The sequence below is a fragment of the Vulpes vulpes genome, chromosome 9, assembly GCF_048418805.1.
Source record: "Vulpes vulpes isolate BD-2025 chromosome 9, VulVul3, whole genome shotgun sequence".
NCBI lineage: Eukaryota > Metazoa > Chordata > Mammalia > Carnivora > Canidae > Vulpes > Vulpes vulpes.
In genome coordinates, this window is record NC_132788.1 from 58,699,949 (window position 1) to 58,725,478 (window position 25,530).

Sequence of the window (25,530 nt, forward strand, 5' to 3'; positions counted from 1 at the left end):
GAGCTGCCTGCAACACCCTCTTTTTACTAATTTCTATTTCATTTCTGTTGTAGGTTTGGCTTTTTGTCTAAGAAGGAAGGCTAGCCTAGGGATGGACTTGAGTCCACTCTAAATGGATTTCTGTTTCTGTGCTTTAGTTTATTTTATTAATATGTGAGTTGACCGGAGGGAGGTTGTATACAGGGTTGCTGCTTATTATTTAAATGAGATAGAGGAAGACATTACCATTCAGAGCATTTACTGAACTCCTATGATGTGCATAATGCTGGATGCTTTACATGTATTTGCTAATCCTCAGAGTGCTCCTTCAGGTGGATTATATTATCACTATTTTACAGATGAGGAAATGGAGGCCCAGTGGTGTTTTACATTTTGCCAAAAGATTACTTAGTAAGTGGTAAAGCCAGGAATATTTTTTTATTTTTATTTATTTATGATAGTCACAGAGAGAGAGAGAGAGAGGCAGAGACACAGGCAGAGGGAGAAGCAGGCCCCATGCACCGGGAGCCCGATGTGGGATTCAATCCCGGGTCTCCAGGATCGCACCCTGGGCCAAAGGCAGGCGCCAAACCGCTGCGCCACCCAGGGATCCCTAAAGCCAGGAATAAAACTCAGGTATATGTGACTCCAAAGCCAGTGGTTTTTTGTTTGTTTTTCATTTCAGGACAGTTTTTTTCCCACAAGTTCAACCCTGAAACTTATTATGATTAAAAGACTATAGTCTAGCTGAAATCTATATGATTGAAAGACTTAGCCCATAGTCTCGTTCTAGGAAGAATTGACTGCATTGAATATTGGGCCTTTTCCAGGTCAAAGTGTGTGTTTCACTAAAAGCTGAGTCTTCCTAACTTATTTTATAAAATTCTGTGAATGCAAAGAAAAAAAAAAAACCTACTGAGGAAATATTGACTTCTATCCTACTTCCCCCTTTGCAGAGTCCCTTTTCACTCACTCAGTGTGCTTCTTATTCCTCTCTACCTGTGAGTAGTGCCAACTTAAGATTTTTACCCAAATCATCTACTCACTCTAAAATAATCAGAAACATTCAGAAGCCTGTGTAGTATAGTCTGTCTCTTCACCCACATAACTATGCCATGGCTGAGTATGTCTTCAGCACCCACATGCATTCAGCCCAGGAATCCACTGTAAGAGAGCTTGGATCTGAACTCCACCTGAGCCTTTGATCAGGAACTAGGTGTTTAGTCTTTAAGCTGAACTTTGGGCTCTCAGATATAAGTGAGAGCATGTATTTTGGGAAAGTAGGATGCAAGGTTTAGACATTTTTTCTAGTGATGGGATTGTGCTGGCTTCAGATTCTTCTTGTCCAGATAGTCTGTACAACCCATTAAAGTATGATCACAGGTTTATTAGTAGAACCTGGGTTCACATTGTACTTCAGAGATAGAAGAGCCCTTAAATATCTAGTTTAATCTCATTTTACATATGAGTACACTGGAGGCCCAGAAAGATAAAGTGACTTTTGCCAGGTCACACAGTAAAAATGGTTTTGACATATATTTAATCTGCTAAAAAGTGGAAGACTAGTCCTTTTCCCAAGGTGGGTATAATATATTAATGAGCTACCATAGGAAAAAGTTGAGCTGGGGCAAAATGTATTGAAAATAGGAGGGGGCAGCCCCTGTGGCTCAGTGGTTTAGCGCCACCTTTGGCCCCGGGGCAGATTCCAGAGATGGGGGATCGGGTCCCACATCGGGCTCCCTGCATGGAGCCTGCTTCTCCCCCTGCCTGTGTCTCTCTCTCTGTCTCTCATGAATAAATAAATAAAATCTTTAAAAAAAAAATAGGAGAGAACTAGGAAAGCATTCATTAACAGTTTTACAGGTTCCTTTTTTAGTTTTCCCCTTAGGGGATCTGGCTGGGAATCCAGTCAGCTACTACCTGTATGTAGCAGTGTCATGTAGGGCAGGCTAAAAACCCTCCTCATGTTAAGGAGCACTAATGCCATTTTCATAGCTTCTATTTTAAGGGGATTACTGTCCTTTGGAAATCAGCTTCTGAGACTGTTTGTATTAAGCCCAGGGATACTTTAAATTGCCCTGAGTCATAAGAGCAAAAATACAGAAGGCGGCAGTCATCATGAGCAGTCATTGTATGCAGTACAACCATCAGTAACTAGGTGCCCAATTAGGCACAGGCCTTCAGATTTTTAACTTAAACAAATGGTCAGTTAAATATAATTTTATTTTATTTTATCATCATTAGATATAAGGAAGATATGATCAGACACAGCTATTTTTGGGACCTTTACTCCAGGTGTTAGACCTATGTCAACTATAAATTGATCTGATCAATTTTTTCCGATTGTCTCCAGAGTATGTATAGAGTAAGTTTGGACAATACATTTGAAATAGAAACTGAGAATATTAGATCAAATTAGCTTCTGTAGAGGAAAAAAGCCCATATGTTCTTAAGAAGAGTAAGACCTTCCATATGTGCTCCATATGTATATGCTCTTCTCGGTATAGCTCTGAAGAGGTATTGGAGGAAGAATGGAAGGGAAGGAGGAAGGAAGAGAGGGAGAGAAAAATTATTTACTTCAGTAGTTAATCGAGGTGGAACAAGCCTGCATTCAGTATTCAGTTCTGCTGTGTGATCATATGTAATTCCTCTGAGCCTTGGTTCCTTTGGTTTCCTCTATAAAAACAAGGTAATGATACTTATTGTAGAAGGTTGTTCAGATTATTAAAGGGGATGTTGTAAGTGTAGCACCTAATATGGTCTGTGGTGTGCCAGGGTGTTGGAAATTAGAAAGATGTCATTACCAAGTTTCCAGATTGCCTAGAAAGTCTCCCCTCTCCAGCTTTTATTTATTCTTTATATGCTTTAGGCATCTGTGATTTCTTGTCTTTAAGATAATGCACTGCCTACCCTGAAAGTCCTTCCATTCCAACTAAAGTATTTTTCCTTTCCAACTAAAGGTTAGATCAGTGTTTCCTAGCCTCTTTTCCAGCTTCAACACAAATGAGGTAACAAAAGTTAAGGAGGGAACATTCAGGGATGCCTGAGTGGCTCAGTGGTTGAGCATCTGTCTTGGCTCAGGGCATGATCCCTATCTGTGGATCGAGTCCTGCATCAGACTCCCTGTGAGGAGCCTGCTTCTCCCTCTACCTATGTCTCTGCCTCTCTCTCTGTGTCTCTCATGAATAAATAAATTTAAAAAAAAATTTTTTTTTAAAAAGGAGGGAACATCCATTTTCCCCAATTCAGCCAGGAATGTATTCAAGTGTTTACCACACAGCATAACCCTAATCTAGCTATGTCTCTCTGTTCTGGTCAAATACTGGCAGAAGCTATCTCAGGTCCCTGTTGGTGTTTGCCCTGGGACCTGGTTCTTCCTGTTTTTCTCCTACCTGCTCTACAAGATTCTTCAGCCATCCTGTCCTAGTGACCTATTACCCAACTAGGGAAGCATCCCTGACTCTCAGAGATGTCTCCAAACTTTGAGCCACAACCAAAGAGTGATGCACTAGATGAAACATTCCCAGTGTGACACTCATCCATATTCTCACTCATTAGGAATTTGACCCAAAAGAGCCCAGGCTTATCTTTGATCTAAGAAGATGACTATGGTGTTGACTAATCCAGTGGCTGAAACATTTTTTGCCTTATTATTATTTATTAATTGTTTACCTACAACAAAATCTAGATGTCTTTTTGTCTTTTAAAGATTTTACTTGGGGGATCCCTGGGTGGCTCAGCGGTTTGGTGCCTGCCTTTGGCCCAAGGCACAATCCTGGAATCTCAGGATCGAGTCCGGCTGGAGCCTGCTTCTCCCTCCTCCTGTGTCTCTGCCTCTCTCTGTGTCTGTCATGAATAAATAAATAAAATCTTTTTATTTTTAAAAATATTTTATTTATTTATTCATGAGAGACAGAGAAAGAGGCAGAGACACAGGCAGAGGGAGAAGCAGGCTCCCCTCAGGGAGTCCAGTGCGGGACTCAATCCTAGGACCCTGGAATCACGACCCGAGCTGAAGACAGACACTGAACCACTGAGCCACCCAGGCGCCCCTAGATACCTTTTTATATTTTGTAAGTAGAGTAGATTTTGCTTCAAGTTGGGGGATGGATTTCACCTGCCAAAATATGACATTTTAAAAAGATCTCACAGTCTTAAGGCTTTCTGTTTGCTAATAGTTAAACTTAAGTCATATTCAAATGTCTAACTTAGAGTTTTGCGATGAAGTTTAACTTAGAGACATGCGATGTGATGTGCTTTGGGAAGGACTTTTGAGTAAAACATCTCAAAATGAGATTATTAATCCCCCACTACTTTGTGTTCCAGCTGGAGTCTTATGGAAGGATATACCAGTCAAAATTATACACCTGGTAGGATCGAGAATTACCTTGCCCCTTCATGTCCAGAGAGCTCTAATTGCCATCATATCAAGAGGCTAAAATCTCTTAGAGAAAGTTCTTGACTTGAAAAAATCACATGTGAAAGGCAGTACACAGTTTACATTCCCCTTTTCCTACCCTAGTCTTTGATTTGATACTAATATTTAATGCGAAGACAGAGGTGTTCTTTCTTCAAATTCCCTAGGTATCTGACTTCCCTATTTTAGGATTTAGGTAGGAAGTAAACACTAGCTAGTAAAGCAAAAAAAGATTATAATATTAATAATGGGAGCAATGGAAAGTCAATGGGGAGCTGGAGCAATAGGTATTTTTTTCCTTATGTTGTTTACATTTTGCATTCAATTAGTGGTATAGAAATAATAACTTTTTAAAAAGAATAAAATCTAGAAACAGGAAGCATGAACCGACTGGTTTGGATTCTCAGTACAGCCTCCTATTTCTTAATTACAAATTAAAGTACCTCCCAGGGACAAAGGAGGTAAGGATTAATGTAGAAATGTCTTTATGAATCAGAGGCAGATGCTACACAATAAAAAGGCATGCGATGTGATGTGGGGGTAGGTAGTTATTGTTCTTGTTATTATTGATGCTGGTGTTTTGATGCTTTGATGTTTACATTGATTAACTAGATGTAGATTGAACCCTAAATTCCTCCCCCACATGCACTCCTCCACCCAAAATGACATCACTTCGTCTTTACTGGGTTCTTTGTGTTAGCCTGATTTCATACCATAGTTTCACATGTAGATTATGTAAGCCACATAAAAATGACTGATGGTACTGAAAATTGTTTGGAAGTTGCTAAGACTTATCAGATTTGTGCTTTCAAATTGTGGGTTGTGAGGTTGTGAAAAAAGCTAAGGAACAAACTTCCATGACCTGGGTGAACAAATCAGCAAAAATGTTTTAGTAATGAGAGGCCCAGGAAAGTTCTTTCAAGGTACTGAGACAACCCAGAAGACCTACATTCCAAGACACCAAGGGCATCTTGCCAACCTCTTTGTTCATCACATATTACAAAAACCTCAAAGTTTATGGCTTTCTTGGTTTCCTTCCTGATGTTTCCTGCAGATTGGAGGTGCTTACTATGGTAACCCAAACACAACTGTGTAAGTGTAGGGGCGCCTGGCTGGCCCAGCTCGTAGGGCATGTGACTCTTGATCTCAGAGTCGTGAATTCAAGCCTCACATTGGGTATAGAGCCTACTTAAAAAAAAAAAAAAAGAAAAATGTTTAAGTGTAATAGCGTTTCAGCTACACAATAACAGCTGTGGCTTTTCTGTTCTTTCAGAAAGTCATCATTCTCCAGGTAATTCTTATGATGTAAAGAGGAAAGTAAATGCTAGTAGTTATTAGTTGGTGAATTAATGGGGCTGTTTCAACTGGACCAGTTGTGGGTCTTGCTTCACCCTTGAATTCTGCAGCTTTATGTCACCATGGCAAATCTCCTAACCTGTTGGTCTGTTTTCATCTGCGGGGGAAATGGAGCTCATTCTGCTTACTCAAATGCTACTTTGCTATTTAACTACTTGTTAATAAAGTACTATTATCTGAGAACAATAGTATGTTTTCTCATTTAGAAAAACTCTCAGCTTGAGTAAATCTTGCTACTTCTCCTGTAACCGTAAGTAAATTGTTTAATCTCTGAAGAACTTTATTTTCCACAAGAGCATGATGAGGATTAACAATTTCTAATTGACTCTTGTCTAGAGATTTCCAAAGATCAGATGAAATTTACTTGAGATACTTTCTGCCTCACATGTAACAAAACACATACCATGAAAGGAAGGTAGGTAGGACAGTTTCATCAATTTAAAGGAAAGCTCGGAACAGGTCAGTGAATGGATTTAGTTATCTGGCAAACTTGAGTGAGGGAAATACCAAGAACCCATTTGTATGTTTGTGCTGGCCCTCCTGATGAGGAAGTAAAAGAGGCTTGTGCCTCTCTTGTCCTTCTTGAGAAGGACAGAATGTGTACCCAGAAAATTCATTTGTGTGATGTCAGGGAAAATTATGAATATACTGGAACAATAAAATTTTAGAAAATGTAAAATTGAGAATGAGGAGATAGATGAAAAATGGAGAAGTAGGAAGAAGTAGGAAGCCTTGAACAGTGGAGTCAAAGCTTGAGGGAGGCTACATGGCAGTCAACAAGCAGTTCTTTTGAACTTCCTCATTAGGGTTTGTTGGAGAGACCTGGGAAAATCATAGACAAAAATGAAACCAAATGTATGCTTATGATAGATCTCTCCCACTGAGCTCCATTTGTGTACAGGGCATTTGACATCTAACTCCTGTTCAGTCTTCACAGTTGCACTTTGCAGTAGGTAGATCGCCTCTTCACAGGGTCACTATGAGTTGTGACTGTGTGACTGTGAGAGGACACTGGTGAGTTGCAGAGCCAGAGTTTGAATCCCAAACCTAGGCTGAGCACAAATTGCATAAAACCACATGAAAACAGGGTCATCTGGGTGGCTAAGTCCGTTAAGCTGTCTGTCTGCCTTTGACTCAGGTCATGATCTCAGGGTCCTGGGATGAGCCCAGCAGCCTCCTCCAGCAGTCCGCTTCTCTTCTCCCTCTGCTCCTCCCCTCCTTCCTCCATTCCTGTGCTTGGACTGGAGTTCCTCCCGGACTTGCACTCTCTCTCTCTCTCAAATAAAAGAATCTTTTAAAGAAAAACTGCATAAAAACAGAAGTACAAAGAAGGTGCAAGGTGGAAGGAGTGAAGACTGAGAGCCTTAGGTATAATATGAGATGAACCAAATCTAGTCTGAAAATGGTTTCCAGAATCTTTGACATGTTAGTGACCACGGTATGATAAACACTGGCTTAGATAACAAGGTTCAAGAGTGTTGGGAACAAGTGCTGAGGACTTTTGCAAGTACTCAGTGATTCTCATATGGTATTACATATTTATATATAGTGTTATATAATTACAGAGTTTCTCTCTTTACAAACAGATAAAAATCTGAGGGGCAGCCTAAGGTGTTATTTATAAGTGATCTTAGGTATTCACAAGTGAAAATATCCAAAACATATCACAATGCAAAGCCATGAAACAGCCCCAAAATAGAGATATATGCAGGAGTATAAAATTGTATAAAATACTCTCAAGTGAAAGTTCCAGATGGCACAAGGAAATGTAGTTAATGAAAGAAATTCAGTATCAAATGGACCAAAGAAGATATTATACTGCCAGAAGATAATGCAGTCATACCTTCAAAGTGTGAATAACTGTGACCTTAGAATGCTATGTGCATCTAATTTATTATTCAAGAAAGAGTGAAATTAAAACACTTCCAGACATATGTAGACAAAAAATTACCACTCATGGAACCTTTGCTAAAAGAAATACTAAAGGATATATTTCAAGAAAGGGGGGGGGACCTCAAACAATGGGTAAAATAAGTCAGTAAAGCATGTTCTAATTAAGTAGGGACTTAAAATTATATATACTAAAAAATCTAAATGTCTTATTTCAATTTGGATCTAAATTCTGGAAAAGAGGGCAGCATGCGTGGCTCAGCAGTTTAGCACCACCTTCAGCTCAGGGCGTGATCTTAGAGACCCAGGATCAAGTCCCACATCGTGCTCCCTGCATGAAGCCTGCTTCTCCCTATGCCTGTGTCTCTGCCTCTGTGTGTGTCACCGGCTGGCGCAGTCAGTAAAGCATGTTGCTCTTGACCTCAGGGTTGAGTTCAAGCCCCATGTTGGGTATAGAGATTACTTAAAAATAAAATCTCAAAAAAAAAAAAAGTGTTAAAGCTTTAAGGGAAGAAAACCTTTTGTACCTTAATCTGCCTGGCACTTGGCAACTTTCTGTTCACTTTATTCTTGTCCTCTTCAATCAGTGGGTGCTCACAGAAACATTAGGATAAATAAAGCACAAATGTGAATGCAGTTTTGCTTTTCAACTAGATGTGTAGCTACAGGACTCCTAAACACAGACAAAATGACAAAATAGGCTAACTTAAACCTTCAGCCCCCAACATGGACTTCCTAACTGCCTGTATTTGGGGGTTGAGGGGGGAACAGAAAGGCTCTCCTAATTCTTACCTCTTCTTCTCTCCCGACCTTTTGTAATGCATACCGAAGTGTTTGCTACCCTAGCAAGCACGGTTCCCAGGCTTGGGACTGGGATATTCTATAGGAGCAGCCTGTGAGCTCTGACTTGGCCTTGCCCACTCTTGGCCTCCGTATCTTCACCCAGGATGAAGACAGTAAAAGACAGGCTCATCTTTACAAATACGTGCAGAGAAAGCACACTGAAAGAAATCACCTTCAGCGGCTGAATTCAAAATGATACTGACAGATGCAAGTGCAGTTAAGGCTTTACCAGGGATTTGTTCTATAGAAATACATGGGGAGGGCACCTGGCTCAGTGGTTGAGCGTCTGCCTTTGGCTCAGCTCCTGATCCTGGGGTCCTGGCATTGAAAGTCCCCACCCCCACCCCCACCCCTGCATCAGGTTCCCAGTGGGGAGCCTGCTTCTTCCTCTGCCTATGTCTCTGCCTCTCTCTGTGTCTCTCATGAATAAATAAATAAAATCTTTTTTTAAAAAAGAAATACATGGGGAACTACTAACTGTTGCTGAATGCAGCTATCAGAAGTAATGCAGGCAAGGGAGTAGCTTGTTTTTTGTGGCTCCAAAACTATGGAGTGAGAATCACAAGTAGCTAGGTTTTAGTTCAGTTTTAAAAAGAATTCCTCTAATAGTGAAAAAAAAATCTTAGAAAAATGAAACCCCGCCACTGGAGGTGTTCAAGGAGAGATTGCTTGTCAGGGATGTCATAGAAATAATTCCTCAATTGGAAGAGATGTAATAGATTTCTAAGATCTTTTCTAACCCCCAGAGTTTAAGATTCCTTCTACTAAGGGAACTTTTTTTTTTTCAAACAATACTTTAAATGTTTGTGGTATATTTCTCTTCTTGAGGAGTAGGGAGGTACATGAAATAATGATAAACTTTTTTTTTCTGATTTGTTAAGATATCCATTTATTTTTATTGAAATATAATTAGCATATAATAATTAGTTTTAGATAGAAAACAATGATTTAATATATGTCCTTATGATTTTCTTTTTTTAAATAATGGTAATCTTAAAGACATGTAAGATCAAGTGTGAGATATTTGTATTTATTTCTGTGATGAGCCTAAAATGAGATTAAGGCCATGAATCAGTCACCACAGGAAATACTTGGCTGGCTAAAAAGGTTTTCAAATTGCCTATGAATTCCTCTCAGGGAGCATGTTTTCAAGTGATGCCTTCTTTAATATGTAGAAACACTTTCAAAAAGGCCATTATGTTCCTCGGTAAATTATGAAAGAAGAAAAATGGATTTTTTAAATAATGCTTCTGTACTATTTCCCTCATTTTATAGATGAAGGAACTTACTCAGAAAAGCAAACTAACCTAAACAGTAGGTTATGACAGGCAGACCCAAGGACTCAAACCCAAGCTTTCCTGGCTATAATACCTATAATCATTTCCCCACTGTGTTTATGATAAACCTCAAGTATGCTGCAAAGTTGGAAATAGTTGTACAATGAGCTTCATACCACCCACCCCTTAGATTCTACATTCTACTATATCATCTAATCAGAATCTTTCCATCTATCCATCCTTCCTCTCATTTTTAAAAAGATTTATTTATTTATTTATTTATTTATTACAGAGAGAAAGATTGTGTGTGTGTGTGTATGTGTGTGCACGTGTGTGCGCGCACACACAGGAGGGGCAGAGGGAGAGAGAATCTCAAGCAGACTCCACACGGAGCGCAGAGCCAGACTCAGGCTCAATCTCATGGCCTGAGCTGAAATCAAGTCAGATGCTTAACTGACTGAGCCACCCAGGTGCCCCTTCCCTTCATTTTTTTTTTTTTAAGATTTTATTTATTTACTCAGAGGCATAGAGAGAGAAGACAGAGATACAGACAGAGAGAGAAGCAGGCTTCATGCAGGGAGCCCAATATGGGACTTATCCTGGGACTCCAAGATCACGCCCTGGGCCAAAGGCAGACGCTAACTGCTGAGCCACCCAGGGATCCCCCTCTTCATTTTTTTAATCCATTTGAAAGTAAATTGCAGACATCATAATCTTTTTTAACAGCTTCATTGAGTTCTAATTCATAATACCATAGAATTCACCCATTCAACTTACATAAATCAGTGATTTTTAATGTATTTACAGATATATGCAGCCATCACCATAATCAGTTTTAGGACATTTTCATCACCCTCCAATCTTCCCATTCTGCCCAGACCCTGCAACCATTAACCTTTATCTCTGTAGATTTGCCTATTTTGGACATTTCATATATGTGGCATCATACAGTTTGTGGTCCTTTCTGACTGGCATCTTTCACTTAGAATAATGTATTCAAGGCTCATCCATATTGTTGCATATGTCATTACTTCATTTCTTTTTATTTCCAAATAGTATTCCATTGTATGGTTGCACTGCATTTTATTTATTCATTCATCAGTTGGTGGACATTTAGTTGTTTCCACTTTTTGGCCATTAAGAATGATGTTGTTGTGAATGTTTTATACACCTTTTGTGTGGAAATAAGTTGTTATCTCTTTTCAATGTATACCTGGAGTGGAATTTCTGGGTCATATAGTGATTCTATAACTTTTTGAGGAATTGCCAAACCGTTTTCCAAAGCTGATGCACCCACCATTTACATTCCCACCAGCTCTATAAGATTTCGAATCTCTCCACATCCTCCCCAACACTTGCTATTATCTTCTTTTTGAATCTATGTTTGTAGAGTTATTACATTCCTCTTCCCATTGACTCCACCCTTAACATCAAGCTCCAAACAATCATGTCACTATAGCTCGGTCCAGCTCCCTGTGTGGCTATATAATTTGGATCAACTGTAGACCTGACTCAGATTTCTTACTTATAAAGGGAGTTTAGCTCATCTGGGCTTCCTGAGTAGTTTCAAAGTGGCATCATCACAGTGTAGAGGTTAAGAACTTGGGTTTAAAGTCAAACAAACAAGGATTCAAATCTTTGCTCCCTACTTAATTTCTTTGTGCCCTTAGGTAAGTCACTTTACCTCTCTGAGCTTCAGTTTCCTTAACTGTAAACTAAACCCCCTTCTTGGGGTTTTAGAAATGAATTTGGGTAGGAGTGCCTGGGTGACACAGTAAATTAAGTGACCAACTCTTGGTTTCGGCTCAGGTCTTGATCGCAGAGTCCTGGGATCTAGCCCAACTTGGGCTTGGGCTCTGGGCTCAGCACAGACCCTGTTTGCATTTATCTCTGCCCCTCCGCCCCCCAAATAAATAAATCTTTTTAAAAAAACAAATTTGGAAAAAAACAAACAAAAAATAAAAAATAAAAAATAAAAATAAATTAAAAAAAAACAAATTTGGATATATAGTAGGAACTGAATATATGGCAGCAGTTGTTGTTGCTATTACTTTTTATCCTGTTCTAATGGTATGTGTGAGCCATATTTCATATCAAATAAGATTCTCCAACATTCCTGAAAGACTACACAATTATGGAACACATGCCAAAGATGTCATATGGGTCTATTCTCAGCAGCAGATTGATTGTCACCACTGCCATTCTCCCCTCCCTGCCACCGAACATCAATCCCTAGCTTAGGAGGATTATTTGCAGCAAGGCCCAGCCCTTCCCTTAAATTTCAAGGGACTGATACTTTGGAACAGTCCTTTTATAGAGTCTCTATCCCATCTCTAGTAAGGTGAGAGAATGATGAAGTCATCGAATACTAAAAACAACAAAGAAATAGTGAGCTAAATAAACTAGGAAGAACCTGAAAAGGCAGTACTGTATCAACATATTCTTATGGCAACTGGTGGAAAATTTGATAGAAAATCAGTTCCAGGGGTGGTACCGGTTTCTGAGCACATATCTTGGGCTGCAGATGAAGTGAAAAGATAGTCACAGAGAATATTGGCCTGAGTTACAAGTAAAGGGTGGAAACACCTTCTGATTTGTTCCATCACTTTAGTAACAGAATTTCAGTGTAAAAGAAAACAATACAGATACCTATCAAGGATAAAGGAGAACTTAGTAAGATTCAGTAATACAGTAAAAAGGTTCAGACTGTGCCTTTAAAACAAAAAAAAAATCATTTCTTAGAGAAAGAATGGAGTTTAGGATATAATTATTGGAAGGGAGAATATCACTGATACTGCAGTATAAGAATTACCTCTAACAGAAAACTTCTATTCCTTAAAAGTTGTGTACTATATATATAGGTGTTAAGAACAAGAAAAAGGAAGGGTAGTTTTAGGTGTCATTTTTATTGTTTTAATACACAGTCCCCTGAGGCTTCTATACTAGTATTGGGTGTGTACTTGTGCCCAGGTAGTGTTCTGTGGTAGTATATTCTGTCTGACAGAGGGGCTTACATGTTATTCACCATAAGCTAGAGATGTGTTTATTTTTCCCTTTCTAGTCTTATTTTTATTCACCATTTATTTTATTTTATTTTTTAATAATAAATTTATTTTTTATTGGTGTTCAATTTGCCAACATACAGAATAACACCCAGTGCTCATCCCGTCAAGTGCCCCCCTCAGTGCCTGCCACCCAGTCACCCCCACCCCCTGCCTTCCTCCCCTTCCATCACCCCTAGTTCATTTCCCAGAGTTAGGAGTCTCTCCTGTTCTGTCTCCCTTTCTGATATTTCCCACCCATTTCTTCTCCCTTCCCCTCTATCGCTTTCACTATTATTTATATTCCCCAAATGAATGAGACCATATGTTTGTCCTTCTCCAATTGGCTTATTTCACTCAGCATAATACCCTCCAGTTCCATCCACATCGAAGCAAATGGTGGGTATTTGTCATTTCTAATGGCTGAGTAATATTCCATTGTATATAAACCACATCTTTATCCATTCATCTTTCGAGGCTCTTTCCACAGTTTGGCTATTGTGGACATTGCTGCTAGAAACATCAGGGTGCAGGTGTCCCGGCGTTTCATTGCATCTGTATCTTTGGGGTAAATCCCCAGCAGTGCAATTGCTGGGTCGTAGGGCAGGTCTATTTTTAACCCTTTGAGGAACCTCCACACAGTTTTCCAGAGTGGCTGCATCAGTTCACACTCCCACCAACAGTGCAAGAGGGTTCCCTTTTCTCTGCGTCCTCTCCAACATTTGTGGTTTCCTGCCTTGTTAATGTTCCCCATTCTCACTGGTCTGAGGTGGTATCTCATTGTGGTTTTGATTTGTATTTCCCTGATGGCAAGTGATGCAGAGCATTTTCTCATGTGCTTGTTGGCCGTGTCTATGTCTTCCTCTGTGAGATTTCTCTTCATGTCTTTTGCCCATTTCATGATTGGATTGTTTGTTTCTTTGCTGTTGAAAAGTTCTTTATAGATCTTGGAAACTAGCCCTTTATCTGATACGTCGTTTGCAAATATCTTCTCCCATTCTGTAGGTTGTCTTTTAGTTTTGTTGACTGTATCCTTTGCTGTGCAAAAGCTTCTTATCTTGACGAAGTCCCAATAGTTCATTTTTGCTTTTGTTTCTTTTGCCTTCGTGGATGTATCTTGCAAGAAGTTACTGTGGCCGAGTTCAAAAAGGGTGTTGCCTGTGTTCTCCTCTAGGATTTTGATGGACTCTTGTCTCACATTTAGATCTTTGATCCATTTTGAGTTTATCTTTGTGTATGGTGAAAGAGTGTGGTCTAGTTTCATTCTTCTGCATGTGGATGTCCAATTTCCCCAGCACCATTTACTGAAGAGACTGTCTTTCTTCCAGTGGATAGTCTTTCCTCCTTTGTCGAATATTAGTTGACCATAAAGTTGAGGGTCTATTTCTGGGTTCTCTATTCTGTTCCATTGATCTATGTATCTGTTTTTGTGCCAGTACCACACTGTCTTGATGACCACAGCTTTGTAGTACAACCTGAAATCTGGCATTGTGATGCCCCCAGCTATGGTTTTCTTTTTTAAAATTCCCCTGGCTATTTGGGGTCTTTTCTGATTCCACACAAATCTTAAAATAACTTGTTCTAACTCTCTGAAGAAAGTATTTTGTTTGGGATTGCATTAAACATGTAAATTGCCCTGGGTAACATTGACATTTTCACAGTATTAATTCTGCCAATCCATGAGCATGGAATATTTTTCCATCTCTTTGTGTCTTCCTCAATTTCTTTCAGAAGTGTTCTATAGTTTTTAGGGTATAGATCCTTTACCTCTTTGGTTAGGTTTATTCCTAGATATCTTATGCTTTTGGGTGCAATTGTAAATGGGATCGACTCCTTAATTTCTCTTTCTTCAGTCTCATTGTTAGTGTATAGAAATGCCACTGACTTCTGGGCATTGATTTTGTATCCTGCCACACTGCCAAATTGCTGTATGAGTTCTAGCAATCTTGGGGTGGAGTCTTTTGGGTTTTCTATGTAGAGTATCATGTCATCGGCGAAGAGGGAGAGTTTGACTTCTTCTTGAGTGCCTTTAATGTCTTTTTGTTGTCTGATTGCTGAGGCTGTCTGTTTTAACGTGTAGTTTTCAACGATCCTCCTCCCTACTTAGCTCTTTTTTGGTTCCTGGGATTTCCACATACAACCTACCCCAGTCTATCCTTTTGTCCTCTACCTAACCCATATTCCTAAAACACTGTGTTTATCATGTCACCCTCCCCATCAGCAGTCTGCTTTGGGCCCATTTACTGTTTCCAGAATCCCAACTCCCATACCTACCTTTTAAGGCCAGATTTCCCTTTTCTCTCCAACATAGATTCACCATTCCAGTTGTCCTGTACATTTCTCCTTGCTTTATCCATGTTCTTTTTCTACCTGAAACCTCTGATCTTGCCCTTTAAACCTTCTTCAGTCCTACTGGTTCTTAGTTGCCCTACCCATATTCCACCTTTATGTAAATAAACTTCTTATAGGTAGTCCCAAGTGCTAGAGATAAAAGATGAATTAAATGACTTTCTCCCAAAGAATCTTATCTCCTTCCATTCTTGTTTTTTTTCCTCAGATATAGCCACACTGGCCTACTTTGTATCCCTCAAACCTGTCAAGCTAGTTCCCATCTTGAGAACTATGTACTTGCTATTCCTTCTGCTTTAAGATGCTCTGACCCCCACATCTTCATAAGTTCTTTCAAATCATGGTTCAGGTTTTATCTGACATTGTTGGAGAGTGCTGAACAGGACTCTGGCCATTCCAGCTTAACCTACCACCAGGCACCCTGTCATATATATACCCCTATTGATCTTCTTCATTTTACTTATCCATACCTTCAATTGTCTTGGTTTTTTTCTGCTTCCTTCCATCCAACACACACACACACACCTTAATATGTAAACTGCTGAGGGTAGGCATTCTGTGTTGCTTACCACAGTATTCCCAGTACTTTGAACATACATGGTAAAAGGCAGGCTCTCAGTAAATATTTGTTGACTGAGATGTCCTAGACACTATGCTTGGCCATGAGGATGATGGGCTCTGAACCGTGAACATCCAGGTGAGTGATCTGTCCAGTATCAGAATAGCTACTGGTGAGTGCTAGCAGGTCAGTTTCCACTTATGTGCTGTTTATCTTGTGATGAGACCTGCTTAATTGTATTCTAGTTTTTGCCTCTCCCCTATGCTGCTCAGAGCAGAATAAGAACTGCCTCATTTATTATGAGTATGCTCAAAGCTAACCAGGGCTTGCTGGCATTGCTGTAAATACTGTGTGTTGAGAAGACTGTGGAAAAACCATGTTGCTGCTATGACATGGCCTTGTGACAAGCTGTCCAGTCCAGGGACTAAGAGCTGTACCCACTAGCATGCCCTGTTACCCCAGGCCACTGACTTAATTTCTTTGTGCTTTTGTTTTCTTCCCTTGCAGAATGGGTTTTGGGGATTAAATGTGAATAATACCAGGAAAAATATAGAATGCATAAAATTCTAACTTTTTCCCCCTTCCTAGATGTGAACGATTAGAAGAACAGCTAAATGACCTAACAGAGCTCCACCAGAATGAAATCTTAAACTTGAAACAGGAATTGGCCAGCATGGAAGAGAAAATTGCATATCAGTCCTATGAACGGGCCCGGGACATCCAGGTTAGCATGAAGGATCAGATGTTAAAGCAAAAGACTAAGAAAAAGTAGAATGGTGGTTGGCAGGGGCTGGAGGTTGAAGGGAATGACGGGTTCTTGTTTAATGACTACAGAGTTTCAGTTTTACAAGATGAAAAGAGCTGTGGAGTTAGATGGTGGTGATGGCTACACAACATTATGAATGGATTTAATACCACTGAGCTATACACTTAAAAATAGTTAATTAATTTATGTTAGGTTTCTTTTGCCACAATAAAAAAGAAGAAGAAAAAGGAATAAAATACTGATACATGCTCTATAACATGGATGAATCTGGAAAACATTAGGCTCAGTGAAAAAAAAGCCAGTCACGAAAGGCCACATATTATGTGATTCCATTTACATGAAATATCTAGAACAGGCAAATCTATGGAGACAGAAAGTAGATAGTGGGGCCTAGGGGCTGCACAAAGATGGAATTAGGAAGTAATGGCTAAGAGGTAAGGAATTTCTTTTTGGGGTGATGAAAATGTTCTAGAATACAATGGGAGTGATGGTTGCACATTATGAATTTACCAAATGCCACTGAATTGTACACTTTAAAATGGTTAAAATTAAATGGTAAATTTAATGTTAGGTATATTTTACCATAATATTGAAAAGTTTAGGAAAAAAGAGGGGGAAGGTAGAGTATCAAGAGAAGGTTATACCAACTGTAATATACCTACTCTTCAAATGAGGTACATTTCTCAAAAGTCTGTACCATGTAGGGGTGGTATGCTTGCTTGGGTTCATAAGAAATGTTCTGAGGCTCACAGGTCTCAGTATATAGAAGACCATATGCATTATTATATCTGTTGATTACTACTTCAGGAGCTGCTCTGACAGGACTCATGGCCATCCTGTCTTCTTCTATAGCAAAGGGAGCTTTTGTCCTAGTTGCCAAGCCCAAACCTTTACAGGCATATTGCCAGGCCATTTCGTGAGAGTAACACATAAGACAGTTATGTTTAAGACCCTCTAGTTTATGCTGTGAGGAAATAGAATATGTAACTTTTTCTTATTCCAGTTGGGAGGTATTTCTAAGGGAACAGTTGCTGGTTTCACATGAAAGCATCTTGAAATAAGCTAGTCTTAGGGAAGAGAAGTGGTCCAGGAATCTTGTATTATAGCCTAAAAGAATCAAGGGAATGTCTGAATCATTTGCCCAGCTGCCATCTTCTCCAGACTCTGGAATTCTGTTAATGTTTCAGTTTTTTCCCCATGATCATTCTGGGCTGGGTAGTATTCATTATCTATTCATTAGCTTGCTTCAGTCTGAAGTTGCCTAGCCTTCATCTCAAATCCCAGGAAACCAGTACACATTGAAACCAAGACCAGAAAAACCTAGGGCTCCTACCACTACTGAACTTTAGAGGATATCTGACCATAGCTAAGGAGATAGGTTCTGTCCTCTGAATGTTGAGGGTAAATTTCATATAAACTCATGGGTTGAAGGGAGTATATCACTTATAACGTTTGGTCTAGTGTTTGGGCATAGTGTCCTTACAGCCATTAAAAGGGAGGGAACGTCCTCTTCTTACGAAAGTAGATCAGAGAGCCCTATACACTCATGTATGTGATTGACTTGACTCGGAAAACAATGGATAGTACGTACAAGTATGTCCAGAGGATATTCACCTCATCGCTGGTATAGTGGGAAAGTTGAAAATAACCTAAAATCTCTCCAACAGGGAACTCAATAAACTGTGACATATCTGTCCATACTATAAACTGCCACATAGCAGTTAAAAAGAATGAGGTAAATCTCTACACATTGACATATAAAGGATTGGCAGGACCCACTGTTGAGTGAAAAAAAATGAGCTCTGGATTAGTTCCTATAGTATACTATTTGTATTAAGATAGAAAGTCAAAAAATAATTCCATACATTTCCGTAGGCTTAAATTTGTATGCAGTTAAACAGGTGAAAGAATGAACACATATCAAACTGACAGTATTACTTCAAGGCTAAGACCTGAATTTGAGAAAAATATCAAGAGAGACTGTGTATCCTATTTGAAATGTTTTATGTTGAACAAGAATAAAATTTCCCCCCCGCCATGATCATTGTCCTGTGAAACTTAAATTAGTAATTTTTAAATGGAAAGAAATCATATACTGGAGGTCTTGGCATTAAAACATTCGAGACCAAATCTAAGTGTGGCTGGTACTTCCTGTGACCCATCCCACAAGGAATGCAATGAAGGGCAGTTTAGGTGAATAATAGTCACTTGAATAATGACTTACACATTTGGCTTCTCATATTTGAGACTTTAACACATTTAAAATCATTGGCATAGCTCAAGATGCATCTGGCTTACCCAAAGTGCATGTCAGCTATTCAAAATACTGTGAATAGAAGGCTTAACTATTCCCTGTTCTGGCCCACAGGAGGCCCTGGAGGCGTGCCAGACCCGTATTTCCAAGATGGAGCTGCAGCAGCAGCAGCAGCAGGTGGTACAGCTGGAAGGGCTGGAGAATGCCACTGCCCGGAACCTTCTGGGCAAACTCATCAACATCCTTCTGGCAGTGATGGCAGTCCTTTTGGTCTTTGTCTCCACGGTAGCCAACTGCGTGGTTCCTCTTATGAAGACTCGCAACAGGACGTTCAGCACTTTATTCCTTGTGGTTTTCATTGCCTTTCTCTGGAAGCACTGGGATGCCCTCTTCAGCTATGTGGAACGGTTCTTTTCTTCCCCCAGATGATGCTGGCACAAGAAGGCAGTGCTCCCCTACCCTCTGGCGAGTGCATGCAGCGAAGAATTAGACAGCAACTTACCTACTCTGAAGTTTTCTACAACAAAAGAGTTGAGTGAATCTGTTTACATTTAGAATAATGTTTTTTTCTTCAAGAGACGCAATTGCAATAGTATTTTTTAGATTTTATCCAAGAAGTTTTTTGGGCAAAAATCTTGGATCATTTTTATGTAGCATGATTTTCCTTGGGATGCAAATCTTAAACAGTCCTTTAATATGAACCAACAATCTGGAGCACACTGAAGGGCATTCTAAATTGTGGCTTGAAGGACTGCACTAAAACCCACTAAAAAGATGCAAAAACCTGATTAGGGAAACCAGTTAAACCTAACACCCTGCCTCGTCTGGGCTCACCACCTCTCCCCCTCCCAGACTAACTTTACTGTGAAATCCTACCACATTCCATGTCTGAATTTTTGGATTCAGGGTGGATTGTCCTTGTCCGTGGAAGAACACATGGATCTCTCCCTGGCTTTCTCACCCAAGTTGGCCACTTATGCTAACCCTGGAAGTATGATCATTTTTGAACCTGGTCACTTAACCTTTGCTAGGATACAAAAGTGAGAGCATCATGCCCCAAAGGATCACTGCAAAGCCCTACTACAGTATTTTGAAGTAGCCCTTTAAATACTTAATTTTAAGCAAAATCCCTTGGCCGCACTTTTAAGGTTTTTTTAAATATGTGTATAGTCACCAACTTAAAAAACAGAAAATCCGAACAGCATACTTGAAGAATGTAATACTCAAACTCTCAGTGCTTCCTTATGGTTTCTAATAGGATTTTTTATTATTGTTATTATTATTATTGGGTTTTTTTGGAAAGGGTTGGGAGGGTCTTTTATTTTTCCTTTGAAATAAAGAAGTGATGTTTTTAAATGAAGAAATGTGTGGATATTTAAGTGTGCTGCTCCCTCTTGTCTTGAAACAGTTTGAGTAAAGGAAGACTTGCTATAAATGCTTCCCTCTGATGCCCTTGTTTTGAGATGCAGCTTAGACTTCCTCCTCTGGCTGCTGCTGCTTTTTGGTGTCCTGCCACCCCATCCCCACCACTTCATGGGCTTGGCTTGGTTGGAGAGGAAAGGGGTGTGCAGGGAGAGGAGGAGGCTGTTTCCACAAACCAGCATGATAGGATAGATTTTTTTTGCCCCAAGAAAATGTTCACCCAGTGACTTTGGGCTGGGGTTGTCTTTAAGAAAAACTGATACTATATTATGACAGTCATACATAATTCCTTGTGTTTCCTTAATTTATTTTTAACACCCCCTAATTACTGAAACCAAAGTGATGTGAAATCTCTCTGCATTTTGGCCCCAGCATCCTTAAGTTCAAAGCTTTATTCTGTCTGCCTGAGAGAATCAACTGAGGGTGGTTCTCCCTAAAGAACAGAAAAGGATCTGTCAGGTTAGAAGGACCCAAGTTTGGGGTGTAAAATGTTGTCTGCTTCCTATTCATCTAGACTGACTTACTAACATACCTATGCTCAGTGGACTTTTATAGACAGTTTAGAAAAAACGACTGAGCCTTCTTCCCCATGCTATCACCAGTTCCACCAGAATGGAACTGGGCTTTTAGAGCATATCTAGAAAGCTTGGTTAATCTTTTCATATTCATAGTATTGAATCACAAATGCTGTTCCCTCTTGGCCTCAGTTCTGTACAACTAAGTGATGAGCAAAGGGCACATAATATGCTCTGAAAAGAGTAGCAAAGCATGCTTTGCCTACTCTTCCCATACCAGGAAATTCTTTTGGAACTAGATTAGCATTGCCTTCTCTGTCTGAGAGGATGGTTTACATGACAGCTCCAGCCTCCTGCAGCTTTTGCAGGCTGGCCTTCTCAGAGTCAGCATGTTGTTTCCATAATCATTTTGATATTTTAACTCAGGTACCCCAATCTTCACTCCATCCCCAGATGATTGTAGTACAACCTGTTAGCTCTGTTGACCTCTCAAAATTAGTGCCCAAAGCAGGGACCACAGGGATGAATTTTCTATTAAAAAAATAATTGGAACCAATTCATGTTCAGGCCAAAAACAAATTGTTGCCATGCCTATGTATTTTAAATGTTAATTTTGCCTAAAAATATTGCAGTGACTTTAGGCAGGAGTGCCAAAGGACACCATGACCTTGTCAAACTAGCATAGTTTCTCCTAACCTTCTGCTCTAGCTTAATCACTCTTCCTTACTCAGGAAGAGAGCCCCACAAAGTTATCAAAAAGAGGCTCTAGCCGCCATCCTCTGGCTTTTCTAAGAACTTTTGAGTCCCCTAAACTGTGTAGAGGCTACTAAGTTTTGTGGGCACTAGAAGTCACTGTGATGATAGATTGAAATTGTTTCCATTTGCTATGGGACAATTTCTATCAAAGGAAGGTTTTTGCCTCTGGACAGCCCCCTGAGCTCCCAGCCAAACAGGCCATGCTAACTGCCCACCATCCTCTCTCAAACTGTCTTAGGAAGGAGCTTCAGGCTAGGTCAGTCACAGTAATGGCTTTCCAGCTGTCTTGTCCTTTGATTCTTCACCAGGCCTGACAGTTGTCTGCATTTAATGCTATTTGTAACCGTGCATCTGTGTTCATGACTTCCCCCACTTCTCGCTGCCCACACCTGTTGCCTTTGTGTTTCTCTGCATTGTGGCTGTTCCTGGGTTCTGGTCTATTCAAAGCTCTTCTATAACCTCACTCTAATGGTTGTTTAACAATTGTTCTGTGAGCGGACATTTCCCCTTGCTTTAATGCTTCTTCTCTTTTAAAGACTACGTGCATTCCCTTTGAAATGAAGCATTCCTGGATTACCTGTTAGTGCTGGTGCTTGAGGCTGGCTGTGGTAGCCTGGGCGACTCTGTTCAGGTTGTAGAATAACTAATATTTTACCTTTTTTTATGACTCAATTGAAGGGCACTTCTGTCTGCTCCGATTTTAATTCCTTGATAGATACCCAGTGCATCCTAGCAAGGAAGGCTTTCTACTCCACTGGCTCCTTCAGAAGCAAAAGTACGTTAAATTTTACACTTCATTGACTGGGGTCTTCTTTCTCCCCTGTATCCCCTTCACCCAACTGAAGTAAAAAGCTGAGACCAAGAAGAACGCTGGGATCAAGCCTTCCTTGCTAGCCATGCCCTAATAATGAGCATATCTTTATGTGGTCTCCACTGCATTTGGTTTTGTTTCTGACTTCATATTCCTTTGAGGTACAGTCAGAGGAAATGCTGAATTCCAAGTAAGCTCCAGTGAGGAGCTACCTTTCAGCTTTGGGAAATACTGCATCCAAAACAAAACCAAAAACTATAATCAATAAATTGACACAGGCAAAATTATGGTTCCCACCCCCACATGAAACGGGGCATTTTGAATGTGGCTCTAAGAGTGAACATTTCTGTCTGTGTGTTGTGTACGCTAGGTGATGCCCTCAGCAGGACTGACTACTAGACTGTAAGTGTGTTTTATCAAAGTGTGTCAGAATAAAAACTCACTTGCACGAATTGAAAAGTACAGAAATGACACTTGTGAACGCGTGAACGTTAACACTGTAGTTGATAGATCTTAAGCTGCTAATTGTTGAGAGAGAATTACATTTATGTTTTGTCTGGTTGCTGCATATTCTCAGCAGCACTTTTACTGTACATACAAATTGAAATAAAGACCTCAGCTATTAACGAGGTGGTTGGACTCGGGTTTATTTTGCTCTTTTGCATATTTATTCAGTTTCCATGACAAGTTTGTCAGTTTGAAAACTTTCCACTAGTTTGTATATTTAGAAAATCTGTGTGTGTGTGTGTGTGTGTGTGCGTGCGCGCGCGCACACTCAGTATCTTGAAACCATAACTGAGAGGTAGGTGGCTGTCACCCAAGATTTTATACCCATCATCAGACTGTCACTTTGCCACAATTCCTTTCAACTGGTAGGTAAGATTGCCTTTTAGTTATTTGGAGGAAGTTTTTTAGAGGTATCCCCCCACCTCAGATTAATCTAGTGACCCCAGATGGGTATAATAATCCCTGTCCATTCTTTTTTACAAGTGTGTTTCACTGTGCTCAGAGGTGTAGCTACCAACTGTCACCATACAATGCTGTTATAATACCATTGATTATATTCCTAATCGCTGTTCATTCTTATAAGGCTTTGTTAATAAGCAATTGTTATGATGGGTATATAAGTACACTTTGTAAAACATTTGACATTTGAGGTCTTATATACATGGAAGGGGTTATTATCTAGCTAAATCCCATCTATGGTTTTGTTAGGGAGTAGTAATTTTTTTTAAGTAATCTCTGTGCCCAACATGAGGCTTGAACTCACGACTCTGAGATCGAGTGACATGCTCTACTGACCGAGCCACCCAGGCATCCCTAGAGGTAGTAATTTTATTTTTAAGAAAAGATTTTATTAAAAAAATAAAAAGATTTTATTTATTGGAGAGAGAGCATGAGCAGAGGGCAGGGAGAGGGAGAAGCAGGGTCCCCACTGAGCGGGGAGCCTGATGTGGGGCTCCACCCTGGGACCCCAGGATTATGACTTGAGCCAAAGGCAGGCACTTAAACCACCTAACCACCCAGGCACCCCAGAGGTAGTAATTTTTAATATGGATTCTCCTTAATGATCTCTAGGGCAGCCTTTGGAAATCCAGAAGCTCTCATCTTTCCTTTGACAGGGTACCAAGCAGGTACCTGATGACTTGATTCTTGACAGCCACAATTTGAATGTTGAGATATTTGGACCCACACTTCTGGCTTACTAGCTCTGCCTCCTATCTATCTGAACGTTAGAGATATCTTGATCCTACCTAGTGGGTGTTGTGAAAATAAAGAATGCCTCTGTAAAAGCTTTTTAAATTGCAGTGAGAATGCCTTAAATTTCTTGAAGTGTGGACCAGGCTGCCATGTACATATATGCACGTTGAACATTGCCCAACCCCATAGTAGGCTACACTATAAACTCAATATATCCACATGTTGTGCAGGGCATAACAGGTACAAAGAGCGGGCCTGATTATAATAATTATATAATGTATAATCTCAAAGCATGCTTTATTTTCATTCATTAAGAACTTGGAAGAGTGGAAGGCTGGTAACAAATCTGAGAAGCTGATGTGAAAACAGACTGGGGAGACAGGCAAGGGTATGGCCAACCAGAAAATATATCTCACCAAAACATTCAAATGTACTACTTTTAAACTCTATGAACTAAGCCAGCCACCTAGCCAGCTTGTGACCTCGAGTCTAGGTAGCGAAGAATGGCTAACATTTATTACTCACTAAATGTTCTTGAATGCCAGGCATAATGCTTAGTACTTGGCATGCAGTTCTCACTGCTCCTCACAGTCTCACACAGGCAGTCCCTGCATTGTCTAGGTTAGGAAACAAACCTGGGTTCAATGGCTTGCCCAAAATGATACTGTTAGGAAATGGTAAATGAATGTGTTGGAAAATAAGTTGGTACAATATATATAACAAAAGATGAGGGTTTACAATGTGTGAGTCTAAGAGTTAATATGAACCAAGAAGAAAACAGCTCAGTAGAAAAATAGGAAAAGGTTACAAAGTAGCTCATAGAAAAGGAAATGAATGGCCAGTAAGCATTCAGAAGAAAATGTTCAGCCTCATGTGTAAATCAGTACATTAAATGGAAAAAAAAAAAAAAAAGGCCAGTTGTGGAGTAGTATACTGTCTCCTGTTTATGCAAAATATTCTCGTTTGTGTAAATGTATGTATGTAAGTCTCTAGAAAAGGAACTGCCCAGTAAGCTGTCCCCACGTAGTCGTTCCAGGGTGAGGGGGGCTTTCATGCTTGACTCCTGAAAATACGAATCTCTTGAATGCAAAATGTATTTGTTTTCTAATTAAAAATACCAACAGTTTGTAAAAAGGAAAAGGTCGGTCCATTGTGGAGAAATGAAAAGAGTTGATAATGTTTCTAATACCAGATTATAATAGACCATTTTCTGCATTAGGATTGCCCTAGAAGGGTCTCTAGACCCAGGGTGAACCATCTACTGGGCTTTCTGGAAACCTGGGTTTCCAGGCTTGGTGGCCAAAAGGATCTCCCACTGCCAGAAGGGGATGTATGGAGAGGTGTGACCGCAGTAGTGGGTACAGCCTGTTCAACTCACCCCGGCACTTATCCCACAACATTTGAGAGCCGCTGTGTACAGCGACTGGGCTGTGGAGATGTGCTAAATCAAGAGAAAACTGGTAGAATGAAATACATGTTGCAATAGAGGCCACGCGTGGGAGAGGAGAGGAGGAGGCACTTCTTACAGGGCAATCGGGAAAGGCTTGGGAGGAGGCAGCGGTATCTGCCTGGCACGGGATGTGTTTGGGATGAG

The 25,530-nt window shown here is 40.1% G+C and overlaps 1 protein-coding gene across 10 annotated transcripts in view; it reads left to right on the top strand.

Annotated features, from left to right (window-relative positions):
• The window catches only part of TMCC1 (transmembrane and coiled-coil domain family 1), a 247,575-nt gene extending 224,714 nt beyond the window's left edge, over positions 1–22,861 (top strand). For all 10 annotated transcript variants that reach the window (XM_072720243.1, XM_072720244.1, XM_072720245.1 and 7 more), the window contains 2 exons: positions 16,300–16,435; positions 18,846–22,861. In XM_072720243.1, the coding sequence (XP_072576344.1) occupies positions 16,300–16,435; positions 18,846–19,160 (451 nt within the window). In that variant the 3' untranslated portion in view covers positions 19,161–22,861. The remainder of the gene's footprint in view (positions 1–16,299; positions 16,436–18,845) is intronic.
• The last annotated feature ends 2,669 nt before the right edge of the window (positions 22,862–25,530 follow it).